The 13,868-nt window shown below is 55.1% G+C and overlaps 1 protein-coding gene across 2 annotated transcripts; it reads left to right on the top strand.

The window, feature by feature from the left end:
• Positions 1 to 6: 6 nt before the first annotated feature.
• Positions 7 to 12,058, top strand: CSRNP1 (cysteine and serine rich nuclear protein 1). Of its 2 annotated transcripts, none has more exons than XM_024768952.1 (5): positions 7 to 143; positions 6,383 to 6,634; positions 8,714 to 8,973; positions 9,485 to 9,799; positions 9,895 to 12,058. In XM_024768952.1, exons 2-5 carry the CDS (start codon positions 6,421 to 6,423, stop codon positions 10,873 to 10,875), a joined length of 1,770 nt encoding a protein of 589 aa, XP_024624720.1. In that variant the 5' UTR covers positions 7 to 143; positions 6,383 to 6,420; the 3' UTR covers positions 10,876 to 12,058. The 2 variants fall into 2 exon arrangements, with proteins under 2 accessions (XP_024624720.1, XP_024624721.1); XM_024768953.1 differs by lacking the exon at positions 7 to 143 and adding an exon at positions 4,569 to 5,523.
• Positions 12,059 to 13,868: the final 1,810 nt, after the last annotated feature.

The raw sequence follows: 13,868 nt of genomic DNA, 5'->3' as shown, positions 1-13,868 counted from the left end.
CCGGACGCGCAGAGCGAGGGGCTGCTGGGCCGACGGCTGCCCACCGAGCGAGCGAGCGAGCGAGCGCGGGGTCGCAGCGCAGGGGGCGTTCCCGGCCAGGACGAGGGTCGCGGCGTTGCCCTTGGCGAGCGTCCGGATTGCAGGTGAGCACCGTGGGCTCCGGGCCGGGCGACGGGACCTCCCCGCCCCGCCGCCGGGACCCCAAGAGGTCCCGGCGCCCCGAGCGCGGGGCGGGTGGCTGCCCCGTGGTTGCGCGCTGGCGGCGGGCTGGCCACGGGCGCGCGTCCGCGGGTGAGTTCCCTTTTGACCCAGTTGCCTGAGAACTTTTCAGAAGTTCCTCGCATGGCCGGAGCAGGTGACATTTGTCGCCTTCCTCCTCGGGCTCCCCCCGGGGGCGGGTGCCGGGGCTGCGGCGAGTGCCCGGCGTCAGTCTGGGAGGGAGTGGAGGGGTGAGAGTGGAGTGAGGCTCCGTGAGTCACGGACCCCGGGAGGGAGGGAGGAGGAGGGATTGTGTCGTACGCTCACCTGTTTGTCAGTCACCGTCACACGCAGAGGCCACCGCTGTGAGTCATGGGCGCAGCTACACCGGTCACCCGCGGGCACACGTAGGCTTCCCCCACGCACGGCTCCCTCCCCAGCACGTACTTCCTACAGGTCCTCAGTTTCCCCTCCCGGGGGCCCTTACACGGGCACGGCACTGTTGAGATGCCCACACTACAGCAGCCGTCACACACTTAGTCACTCCTGCTCCTTGGCACAGTCACACACAGCCCACACTCCTGACACAAGGGGGTCCCTCCCGGGCTCCACTGCCCACTCGACACCTCCACTCAGATGTCTCACAGTCCTCTAGAGCGGAACTCATAGCTTACCCCCAAATCCTCATCATCACTGCCTTCTTTGGTCCCCACCTCCAGAGGTCACCGGGTTCCCTTCCCCTTTCTCCTAAGCCTTTGGCTTGTCATCTCTCACCTAGCTCTGGCAGCTTGGTCCAACCGGTCACACCCCCTTCTGTCCCTTGCTGAGCCATCTTTTTAAAATGCAAATCTGGTATTGTCACTCCCTACTTCAACCCTTCTGTGGCTTCCTGTGCCCTCAGGCTAAAGCCTGCCCTGTCTGCCCTGGCTCCCTGGCTCCTGAAGCCCCCTCCCAGGCCGTCCCTTCCCCCTCACCTCTCTGCCTCTTCCTCTTCAAGTCCCTCCCGCTTCCTGTGCTCCCCTCTCTCTCTGGAGCTTTTCCTACATCCCATCCTTTACTCCAAGAGATCTGTCTTCACCCCCAGCTGTACCCCTCCCACCCTCCATCCTACCACTCAGCACGGTTTGTAACTCATTATACTCCTCCCCGCTAAACTCAAAACTTCAAGGGGGCAGCACTGGTCTGTGTCTTGCTCCCTGTATGCCCAGGTGTGTGACAGAGTGCTTGGCATGTCTTAGGTGCTGCATAAATATTTGTTGAAGGAATGAATGAATGAGAGTGAAGGGGGCCTTGCTTAGGTGGAAGAAGCAGTCTCTGTCAGGTGCAGTTTCCTTTCTGCAGGAGCAATTGCCTCATGTAGCCAGCAAACGTTTGGCACCTCCCCAGTGCCAGGCCCTGGAGACCAAGGCTGATGAACTGTCCCCTCTCCCGGGGATCACTTTTGGAGGGATGGGTGGGGGAGGGGTGTGCCAAGGCTTCCTGCCTGCCCTCTCTGGGCTGCCTTGGCTGCCTTTCTAGCCAGTCCCCGTGGGGGCCTGAGGTGCTCAGAGGTGCTCTCTCCTTCTGCCAGTAAGTAGTTCCTGAGGATCCGAGGTCATCTGACCCCAGGTACTGGGGGGAGCTGGCCTGGCCTGGCCAAGGCCTGGGGCTCTGAGGTTAAAGGACATTCTTCAAATTCCTGAAGGAGGGTGGAGGCAGCTGAAGGTGCCCCCTTCTCAATACCAGCTCTCACTGGGGGCCAGGGCATTGGGACAGCTGTGGTCGAAGAGGAGTTGGTGTGACTTTTCAGAGGCCTGGGGATTCCTGCCCCCAAACAGCCTTTGTTTGCCTGGTATCCAGGGTGAGGTGGCCTTCCCTTGGCTCACATGGTGTGGCCTGAGTGTGTAGATAGTTGTGGCTAGTAGGGTGGGGAGGTGCCCCTCCTCCTCCTGGGCTGTCAGCTTCTGTGGGTGGTGACGGCAGGGCAGCCTGATTCTCAGGGCCCAGGCAGATCCCGGAAGAAGCCTGGTTCTCTTCGATTCAGGGCCTGTCTCCGGGGCTCCTTGGGGGTGTGGTATTTCTGTCTGAGCAGGCTCCTGGGAATTGCTTTTCCTTCCTCCAGGACCCTCGGAGGGGGCTGTGCTCACCCTGGGAACGGTGCCACGGTCAGGATCTTGATTCCTGGGTAGCTGCTGAGGGCCCCTCCCCCACCCTCTGACTCACTGTCTGACACTTTTCTTGGACTCTTTCACTATCTTTCATTCCTTTTCTGACTTGGCCTCTCCTGTCTCTGGCTGAGTCTTTTTGTCTCATCTGCCTCTGCCTCTCTCAGCCTCTGGATCCCTAGGTCGGGTGGCGGAGCACAAGAGCCAGGGGCTCTTCCTCCTCCCCAGTGTCAGGGAGGAGATGATTTCCCATTTCCAGGTCTGCAGATTTTGCTGGGTGCTCATCATTAGAACCTGCACCACGGGCTGTAGCTTTCCTGTGTCCCCGTTTCCCTGTCTGCAGCCTTGGAGTTTATAACCCCGTCACCTTAAGCTCCCAGTCTGTAGACATCCCTGAGGCAGAGCCAGGGTGTCTGGCTTGAACCTGCTTCCTTAACACTCCTTCTATTTGTTTACTCTTGGGGAACCTCCTGGGATGCCTGTGTTGGCACCTGCCTGCAGCCTGAGCTTCCTTTTCCTGCTCTCAGAGCTACCTCCTTCTGGGTGCTATTCTTACTCAAACCCTCAGGCACAGGTTGGGGGATGGGCACGTCCTCCCCTCCAACTAACTGTGACAGGAGCAGGAGGAGGGCACACTGACCAGTGCACCCCCGTGACCTCATGTGCCTAAATTGTTTCCCTGTGTATACCTGATCTGCAGCGTCAGCTGCCTACCTCTGATGGTCCTCAGGAGGCTTCTCTGTGCCAGACTCTATTCCAGGCACAGGCACAGTGCCGATCAGGCCGAGAGGCCTTCAGCCTGGCATGAGGGAGATGAGCAGTGAGACCATTGCAGGAAGGGCCCGTAAGGGCTGCGATGGGGGAATCCCAGAGCCCACGGGAGCCCAGAGAGGCATGTAGTGGGGAGGAGTGAGGGTTTCAGGGAGGCCTTCTTGGAGATGACTTCTAAAGGGGAGTGAGGCTGGGTTCCAGCTTGTGCAAAGGCCAGGAGGTGAGCAGGTCATGGCCATTTGGGCAACTGCAAGTTCAGCTGGAGCATAAAGTGAGGGGGCTGGGGAGAGTCTTGCATGATGAATCTGGAGGGGAGGCAGCAGCCAGGCCTTTATCAGCCTCTTTGTGGACTTGGGGAATTGTGGACTTGATCCTAAGGGCTCCCGTTAGGGAATGATTTTCTGCATGGGGGTGGCAGTAGATAAACACGCGGTTTAATAAGATCACTCTAGCTGTAGGGTAAAGAGTGGCTGCGGGCAGAGGGCAGAAACAGAGGCAGGGGACATGGGTAGTAGCAGTGGAACAGAGACAAAGGGGTAACAGACTTACAGAATTGAAGGTGACATACGTAAGATGCACAAAGTATGTGAATCTTATGTGTACAGTGAGATGTTTTAGACACTCATGGAACCACCACCCAGATCAACATAGAATATTTCTAGACACCCCTCACCCACGACCCCGCCCCCCTCCTCCCGCCCCCGGGAAAATTCCCTCATGACTGTCCCCAGTGCATGCCCTTCCCACTTGCTGGATAACCACGATTCTGAATTGTATCATCACTGATTGGGTTTGCCTTTTCTTGAACTTCATTCACATGTAATCTTGTGTCTGGCTTCCGTCACTCAACATGATATCAGTGAGATCCATCTGTATTGTGTGTATCCAGGAGCTCTTTCTTTCTCAGTATAGAATGACACATTCACCAAGCATTTACCACTGTTCTAAGAACCTGACATGTAATGATTCACATAAACTTCCCATCCCTGTGAGGTTGTAAGACAAAGAATTGAAGACACAGAGAAGTTAAGGAACTTGCCCAGGGTCACCCAGCCAACTGATAGCCAAGACAGGGTTCGAATGTAAGCAGTCTGGTTCTGGAGCCAAGGTTTTCTTAACACTATGCTGGGTGGCCTCCATGATACCTACCAAGTCTGTGCCTGGCCTTTTGTGGCTTAAATGAGCTAATGTGTACTTCCAGGACTGGGTGACTGGATGTGGATGGAGGGAGACAGGAAGGAGTTGAGGATGACTGCAGGTTTCTGGCTTGAGTAAGTGGGTGGGTGGCAGTGCTGTTACTAAGATAGGGAACACAGGAAGAGGAACAGATGGCATGGGGGGTGGGGAACAGAGACAAGGGGTTCGATTTGGGGCCTGCAGAATTTTGTTTCTAAGGGATGGCCAGGCAGAGAGACCAAGTGAGCCTTTGGTTCGGGGGAATCTCAGGCTTAGGTGTGTGATTAGGACAGCATTCAGCACCCTGTAGACAGCATCTAGAGTTTGGGAAAGGATGGGGTCTCCCAACGGGATTGTGGTGGGGACAAGATGCATGGGTTGTGGTTGTCCTTGTGTGTTTCTGTGTCTGGGTGCCTCTGTGCTCTGTCTGCTTGTGTATATGTGTGTGTATGCCTGCCTCTGGGCCATGAGTTCCCGCATCTCCTGTGAGAGCCTTCAGGTCAGCGGAGAGCTGGGTTGTGTTTGTTTGTGGTTTGACCCTGGGGGGTGGGGGGTGGTGCCAAGCCTGAGAAACTGTTTGCTGAGAAGCCCCCGGAAACACCTGTGCGTCCTCCTTCCCTGGGACCGTTGTTGTTGGAGGGTTGGCAAGTCGGGGAGCTTCTCTTGCTGTTCATGTGCCTGTGGGGAGAGGCTGTCCCTGGGATGAATTTCATCTAGCAAGTTGGTTGACGGCATACTGCCTGGGTCTGGGATCCACAGACTTTGTGGAAGGCTAGGCAAACGGGGATAGGGGTGTTTAGAAAGGACACCTGAGTAGGGGAGATCGCCAGCCTTCTGGTTGGTTTTTCCTGTTCACTCTCATTTCCTGTGATGGCAGTGGGGGAGGGGCTCTCCAGCACTGGGGCCTCTGCATCGTTTCCCCTTCCTCCTAGTGACCTCCTGGGGCCCAGCCCTGAGTGCTCAGGAGGCACAGAGAGACAGGGTAGCTGGGCTCAGCCCTAAGGACCGAGTCCTTTGGGGATTCCCAAGCAGTGGAAGGGGTTGTTATTTGCTGCAGCATTTAAGGGAAGGAGCCCCAAGTGCCCTCCACTCGGTTGAGGCCAGCCAAGCTGTGGGAATCTCTGGTTACACTCCTTTGGAGGGCTGAGACCCCTAAAGGGGAGACACAGCGAGCAGTGTATCCTGGGGTGCTCCAAGTCACCCAGCTACGGACGGGAGAGTGTCGTCTTGGCCGGTCAGTTTTACTAGAAGAGGGTTGTTTTTTTTTAAGGGGAGAAAATAATTTCCCTAGGAAGTTATTTCAAACAAACAGGGTTAGATATTGGAGTGGAAGGCAAGATGAAGGTGAATTTTGAAGATCAAACAGGAGATGCTAAAGAGACACAAAGCCCAGGTGGCTCTGGCCCCAGTCAGGCCTGGAGGCCGGGGACTTCTCTTGTGGGCGGGGGTTTCTAAGGGAGAGTCCAAGCAGCTCCATCACAGGGAAGTTGGACGTTGGAAATCGGGGCTGGTGTCAAAGCCACGCTGTTCCCTGAGTCCTGGTCAGCCTGGCCCCTAACGAGGGCCCGTTGCTGGGGTGTGCGGGTGGCGTGCCTGTGGGTGTGCTAGGGGCAGGAGGAGGAGGAGGAGGAGCCACTGTACGAGGGCCGTGCAGGCTGTCGGCGTGCGCCCAGCCTCACACACACAAAGGCACACAGATGCAGCTGTGTGAATCACCCAGCCAGTGAGTCAGCCCCAGGATTCCTGCCGGGGAATGAGCGTGGCCAGGCTGAGGTCTGTCGGTCCATCTGTCGGTCTGGCGTGTGCGTGCGTGTAGGTGGGTTACAGGAGGTAGAGGGGAAGGTGCCCGGTGCTGTCCCAGGAGGGCTTTTGGGCAGAGGTGGCGGGAGTCTGTAAGGGCCAGGACGAGGGTTTGGATCTCAGTGCTCCGTCTGGTGCAAAGAAGCCTACTAGAGATGTGGCCCTGGCACGTAGGGCTCCTCGGGGAGGGCCTGGGTTGCCTTGGAGGGTGGGTGGGAGAGGTGATGACCAGGGCTGGGTGCCCACCTCCGCCTTCAGGCCTGCCATCTAGAGCTTTCCCCTTCCTGTTCCAGGCTGTCTGTGCCCAGACCCCAGAGTACCCCTCACCACCATGACTGGGCTGCTGAAGAGGAAGTTCGACCAGCTGGATGAGGACTCCTCCTCACTCTGCTCGTCCTCCTCCTCTTTGTCCTCCTCGGGCCGCCACTCTCCCTCCTGCTCCCCGAGCTCTTCGGCCTCCCTGTCTTGGGACTCGGATGAAGAAGGCCCCTGGGATCAGATGCCCTTGCCTGACCGCAACTTCTGTGGCCCCCGAAGTTTCACCCGTGAGTCCCTTCACCCTGGGAACGCATTACACCCCTCTTTCCTTCCTGAAGATGAAATTGGGGGGCCCTGATGAAGTCGTTCTGGCCTCTGGAGGTCGTGTCCCCATGGCTTTAGCTTCCCTACTTGACTCCCCACCTCATCCACTTCCTGTCCTACAGGGGTCACTTGGGAATGCCCCCTGTCCAGAGGCACTTGGGTCCAGCTACATTCACCTTTAACCTTGGGACTCTCCAGCTTATAAGTCATCATGTTCAGGGCAGGGCTCCTCAATGGCCCTGGGGCCTTCCCGCCCAGCTCTGTCCCTCAGTTCCTGTTTTGTTTCTCCAGCTGGCTCCCTATCCTCTACCAGCTGAACTGCCCGAGTCCCACACCCCACGCTTCTGTGCTGAGGGGCCTGTCAGGCCGGTCCCTCGCCTAGCAAAACGCTGTTTGGCTTTGCCTGAACGCAGTGAAAAGGTTTTTTCCCAGTTATTTTTTCAAGCTTGCGTAAGTCTGATTCCAAACTGACAAAGATGGCCCTAGAGCAGTGTTTCTCAATCGTATTTTTCATTATTGCACCCCAAACCCCAAGGAGCCCACTGAGACATTTTCTTCCTGATCCTCCCCACCATGATGTCTTAATACCACAGATATGTCTATTTATGTACTATATGCATATCTGTACATTATACATGAAAAAGTATAATTTTTACCAGATAGGATCTAACAGTACATTAACTGACTAAACTACTATGGGTTTACTTTGGAAATACAAGGGTGGTTTAATACTATAAAATCTAATCAACATAGTTTACCAAATGACTATGTCAGAGGAGGAAAAATATAAGAGCCGCTGTAGATACTGAAAGAATATTTGATAACATGTAATATTCCTTCCAGATAAGACCCTCTGTATGATAAGAATAAGTAAATTCTACCTTAAATGATAAAAAAAATATATGTCTCAACCTAAAACCTGGCATTACAATTAATGAGGAAATACTGGAAGCAGTCCCACTTAGTCAGGAACAAGATGAGGACACTGTCTGTCACCACTGTTAGTTGACATTGTTCAGGAAGTGCTAGACAATTCAGTTAGCAAAGAGAATGAGAAATATACTGGATTGGGACAGGCGAAATTGCCATGATTTGCAGGTGTTCGACTACATGATAAATTCCAGAATATGTATACAGAAAACCTATTAGAAGGGAATTCCCTCAGGTAGCTGGGTACAAAATTAATATATTAAGTTTAACTATATGAAATTGCTAAGATTTGATTATTTCATGGTAACTTCTTATGGTTCAACCTAATAAAAATCTATAATATATATACCGAATCAATATATATATCGAATATGCCAATACATGGCTTACTAATCAACATACTTAATAACTTATAAAGGGTAGACCTTTCTGAGCTTGTTGCAAAATACAGAAGCTATAAAGGAAGAGCTCAATATACTTTTGATTATATAAACCTTAGAAATTATTTCGTAAAAGCCCACAAGCAAAAATAAAGGACTAGCAGAAACTAACACAACATTGTAAAGCAACTATACTCCAATAAAGATGTTAAAAAAAGGACTAAAATATTTGCACAGATAGGTTAGATGATTAATGTCTAATATTGAGTATATATAAAAAGCTCCTACAAATAAATTTTTTAAGAACTATAGAGGGACTTCCCTGGTGGCCCAGTGGTTAAGACTCCGTGCTTCCACTGCAGGGGGCACGGGTTCCATCCCTGGTCAGGAAACTAAGATCCCGCATGCTGCATGGCACTCACCACACCCCCTGCTACAAAAAAAAAAAAAAAAAAAAAGAACTATAGAAAACTGTGCAGGGGAACTGTAAATGGCTACTAAGGTCGGGAAAGATATTTAATGCTCTCATTTGGACTGGTAAATAACAATGAGCCAGTGTTGACATAGGGTGATGTTGCATTTTACCAGCTCCAGTCTCGGCCAGGCCGGCTCCTAGGCTCAGATCCATTTCTTTTTTGGGGTGTGAGGAGAGAGGGTTCAGCATCACCTCCTGGGGGTTAGGCCCTGCCTCACAGAGAACTAATGCCTGCCCCTCCCCTGCCTGCCTTCCAGCCCTGTCCATCCTGAAGCGGGCCCCCCGGAAGCGCCCAGGCCGGGTAGCCTTCGATGGCATCACTGTCTTCTACTTCCCTCGGTGCCAGGGCTTCACCAGTGTGCCCAGCCGCGGCGGCTGCACCCTGGGTATGGCCTCCCGCCACAGTGCCTACCGCCGCTTCTCCCTGGCCGAGTTTACGCAGGAGCAAGCCCGGGCACGGCAAGAGAAGCTGCGTCTACGCTTGAAGGAGGAGAAGCTGGAGGCGCTGAGATGGAAGGTGGGGAGACCCTCTGCATGGCCCTCACCCTAGGAGTTGCTCTGAAGTCCTAGCCTTGGGGGGACAGGTGTCAGGGTGGATGCCGATTTGCTTGTTGTGTTTGTGGGAGGCCTGTGGGGCTGTGATTGGCCTGATCAGGGTTTGCTGCCAAATTCTCTGCAGGCAGATGGGTATAGAAGGTCTCCTGTTTGCTGCAGGGCTGGGGACGTGGTGCCTGAATATGCCTGACCTCACTGGGAAGGGGGAGTGGATGGGACAGGGGGGGTCGGTGTATCTGTCTGGGGGAGGGGGTTTGTCCACGAACTGGGGGATAACATGAATACGAAACCTGTTTGCAAACGCCCTAAGGGTGTTTTCTTGGCTGTCCCATTCACTATGGCATCCACAGTGCCCAGCCCAGAGAGAGTAAGCACGTGGCAGGGGGTGATTTATTATTTATCAAGTGACCGATGCTGCCAGAAACTGCATCCGTGTCTGCCTCTCAAGTCCCTCCTCTCTTCTCTGGACACAGCTTTCGGAGGCCGGGATACCCAAGACGGAGGCCAGCCTGCCGCTAACAGTGGACACTATAGATGATGCCTCTGTGGAGGAGGATTTGGCAGTGGCCGTGGCAGGTGGCCAGTTGGAGGAAATGACCTTCCTCCAGCCCTACCCAGCCCGGAAGCGGCGGGCTCTGCTGCGGGCCTCGGGCGTGCGGAGGATCGATCGCGAGGAGAAGCAAGAGCTGCAGGCCCTGCGCCAGTCCCGGGAGGACTGTGGCTGTCGCTGTGACAGGGTCTGTGACCCTGAGACCTGCAGCTGTAGCCTGGCGGGCATCAAGTGCCAGGTACGGGAGCCAGGCGGGGCTGGGAAGGCGAGCCTGAGTCAGGGCCTTCTCCGGGCTCTGCTGGATCCTCACCTGCACCTCTGCTTTCTTTGCAGATGGACCACACAGCGTTCCCCTGTGGTTGCTGCAGAGAGGGCTGTGAGAACCCTAAGGGCCGTGTGGAATTTAATCAGGTGCGAGTTCAGACCCATTTCATTCACACGCTCACCCGCCTGCAGCTGGAGCAGGGGGCCGAGAGCCTTGGGGAGCTGGAGGCGCCGGCCCAGGGTGCCACATTCAGCCCCAGTGAGCAGGTCCTGGCCCCCACGTTCCCACTGGCCAAGCCCCCCGTGAGCAGCGAGCTGGGAGACAACAGCTGCAGCAGCGACATGACCGATTCGTCCACAGCATCGAGCAGCAGCGAGGCACCCAGTGGCTCTGCCCACCCGGCCCTGCCTGGCCCCGGCTTCCAGCCCGGAGTGGACGATGACAGCCTGGCTCGGATCCTGAGCTTCAGTGACTCTGACCTGGGTGGAGAGGGGGAGGAGGAGGAGGAAGGGGGTGTGGGCAGCCTGGACAACCTCAGCTGCTTCCACCCAGCTGACATCTTTGGTACCGGTGACCCCACTGGCCTGGCCAGCTGGACCCACAGCTATTCCAGCTCCAGCCTCGCGTCAGGCATCCTGGATGAAAACGCCAACCTGGATGCCAGCTGCCTCCTCAATAGTGGCCTTGAAAGCTTGGGGGAAGGCAGCCTCCCCGGCCCCCTGGTGCCAGCCATCACGGATGCCGGCCAGAGCAGCTCAGTGGACCTGAGCTTGTCCTCCTGTGACTCCTTCAAGCTGCTCCAGGCCCTGCCAGACTATAGTCTGGGGCCCCACTACACCTCCCAAAAGGTGTCTGATAGCCTGGACAACCTCGAGGCGGCCCACTTCGCCCTGCCTGCCTTTTCTCCCCCTGGGGACGCCAGCACGTGCTTCCTGGAGTCCATCATGGGCTTGTCTGAGCCAGCCGCCGAGGCCCTGGCTCCCTTCATGGACGGCCAGTTGTTTGAGGACACTGCCCCAGCGTCGCTGGTGGAGCCTGTGTCTGTGTGAGGGTTAGGGTGCCTTTTCCCGGCCCCAAGAGCCCTGTTGCTGCTTCGTTGTAATTGGGGGCTCCCTGAGGTCTGCCTGTATGTAACCGTCTCCCATTGGCTGGCTCCCATGTGGGCACTCCTAATTTTCATGCAACACTCTGGATTTATTTATTTATTTTTGTAACCTTCTGTGCTGAAGCGGGACGGGGTGGGGGGGGCACTTCCCCTTTCAGCCGCCTGGTCCCCCGTATGCCCACACCCTCTCTTCCACTTCCATGGCCGTGCCAGGAGCAGGAAGAAATGTGGCACCCCTGGAGCTTTGCAGACTCTTTTTTGGTCTTGTATGATGTTCCTAAGCCCAAAGACAGCCACACGGGGCTGAAATCAGCCACTTCTTAAGGCTTCTTCTGCCACCCTGAGCCCTAGACTCATGGATGGCTGAATTCTCTGGACTGTGAAGACTATAATTTATTTCCATAATTTATTTGGAGACTAGGTGGCTGGCAGGCAATGCTAGGGTTGGGGTGGGGCACAGACCCCTGCGAGTCCCTTTGCCTTTTAGTCCTGCAGCCCTGCCCTTGCCGGGGCTTTGGTGTAGACCAGGCATGGATTTGAGCCCTCTGTCTGATGTGGCAGCTGCCCTGCTTCGGCTGGCTGAGCAAGCCGGGGCTGGCCTGGGACAGCATCTGGGCAGGGGGAGGGGCTGGGCTGACCAACCGTGACCAAAACCCTCTTCTGCCCCACACAGCCCCCTCTCCTTCCTGTCCTCTGCCCCATCTTCCCCCTCCCCAAAGGCTGCAGCTTTTATTCCAAGCCCATCAATGTAGGAGGGGGAAGCAGGAGGCCCAGAGAGGGCAAGGGGCTGCCCCAGGGCCTGTAGCACGCCCCTGACCACTCAGGGCTTTCCAGGCACGCACTCCAGCCTGGTCCACCTGCCTGTACCCTAAGGCCAGTTGGCCAGGGGCAAGGGGTGGCTCCTTATGGCTTTCATGCCCTTTGTTTGCAGATGTTGAATTTTGCATCATAATTTCTATATTGTCCCTGAGTATTAGAACTGTAATTTATTCATTTTTCTGTGTCTGTGCCAAGAAGCCCAGGCTCTGGGCCTGCCCTCTTGCCTAGGAGGCCTTGCCAGCCTGCGAGCTTGTGGGAACACCTTGTACCTGAGCTTACAGGTACCAATAAAGAGGCTCTATTTTTCAGTGTGGTCTGTTTGTGGATCTGGGAGCACATTTGTGGGACCAGGAGCACAAGTACACCCTCAGGTGGCAGTGAGGAGGGAGGAGGAGGGGGAGGCAGGCCCTGCTGGGCAGTATGGACATTGAGGCTGTGTTGGGGATAGAAGTGGGGGACACTGGCCCTCTCCATGCCAGCCAGTCAACTCAGAGACAGGAAGCCAGTGAGAAGAGGCTGGCCGGGCCGATGGAGCAGTTTTCCCCTTGGATGAAGCCATCTCCAGTGGTCACCTGGATGGTGGTGGGGAGCAGCAGGGCAGTCTTCTGGGACAGGGCTGTCTGTGTGGGATGGGTGTGGGCTTACTTCTTCCCACTCACCCGTACTGAGCTGGGGCCTGGCCTCGAGGGTGAAGCGGGCAGTGGGATATGGCTGGTGCAGGCCTTATGTGGGACTGAGTTGCTGAGGTCCTTGGGGACCTGAGCACCAGAAGCTGCAGAACCTCATCCATCTGCACCAGCCAGACCTGTCTGACCTGTCTCTAGCAGGTTGGGCCAAAGGCCAGAAGAGCAGGCTGCACCCTGCCCCAGGAGGCCCCAGTCTGGGGGCCTGAGGAGCAAGGTTGACCTCCCCTCTAGGAATAATAATGATTTATATAAATGCTAGGAGGGGTCACCAAAAAGACCTGACTTGGGTCTCCCTTTTCTTGCTCTAATTCTCTGCCTATGCTGGGAACCCCTTATTTCCTCTCTATGGCTTACTGGTTAAGAGCACAGACCCAGAGTCCCAGGGTTCGAATCCCAGCTCTTATACTAACTAGTGAGGTGACTTGTGCAAATTACTTCCCCTCTCTGTGCCTGGGTGTCCCCCGTATTGTCCAAATAATAACACTGCTTACCTCACAAGCTTGCTCAGTTATATGCACCCAGTGCTCAGAGGAGTGCCTGGAACATGTAAGCCTCGGGTGCGTGTCTGACTTCCCATTCTGTTTTCATGTGTCTGCTCTATTTCTGTATGTTTTATCCTCTTTTTTTTTGCCAGTTCTGTCACCCTTTAGGTATCTATCGCTTGCCTCAGGATATGTGTAGACATAGTCACGTGGTCATGTCGTCAGTGGAGTGGCTGTTAGAGAACTCATGGCTTGGAGTCTGGGCTATGGTGGGGCCGCCTGTCCCTGGTACCAGCTTAGGCAGGGACAGCCAGGTCTTAGGCGTCTCAGGGTGGAGTATTCTGGTGCATCAAGTTGTCTCGTGGCCCATCTCACTGATCCCTGGGAGCCCTATTGTAGAGATTGCTCCAGCACACATGATCCAAAACCTGGGTCTCTCCAAGGGTCCTGAGGCTCTGCTCTGGCCAGCCTGGGGGTCTGGGTGGCAGCCCCCGACAGCTCCAATACTCTGGCTGGAAGCCCCTGCAGGCTCCTATCCCGTGGCCACAGCCCATGGCTGGACTGAGCCTACCCACTCCCCATCTAGGGCCCCAGGGTCACTTGGGTTTTTTTCTCAACATAATCCACCCCAAGAAACTAGGTTGTAAAGCAGATCATAATAAAGGCAGCTGGCTTCCCATAGGAAGGATGGTGGTAACCTGGGGAAAACATTCCAGATCACTGACTCATACCAAAAGGCCATGCACGAGATCAGCAATATGTTATAAAGACAAGGCTCGCAGCCATCAGGGATGACTTAGGCTGTTCTAGAAGGGACCTTTACCCGTTCACTGTTCCCAAACCTTAGTCACTGGACAACTTATCTTGAAAACTTTGCCATATCTGCATTCTACTCATACTAAGTATTTTACTTTATATCAATTATATCAATATGCTTAAAAGTTAGAACC

The sequence above is a fragment of the Neophocaena asiaeorientalis genome, unplaced genomic scaffold (assembly GCF_003031525.2).
Source record: "Neophocaena asiaeorientalis asiaeorientalis breed wild unplaced genomic scaffold, Neophocaena_asiaeorientalis_V1.1 scaffold1058, whole genome shotgun sequence".
NCBI lineage: Eukaryota > Metazoa > Chordata > Mammalia > Artiodactyla > Phocoenidae > Neophocaena > Neophocaena asiaeorientalis.
Note: the sequence above shows the minus strand (reverse complement) of the source record. Positions and strands in the feature narration are given on the sequence as shown.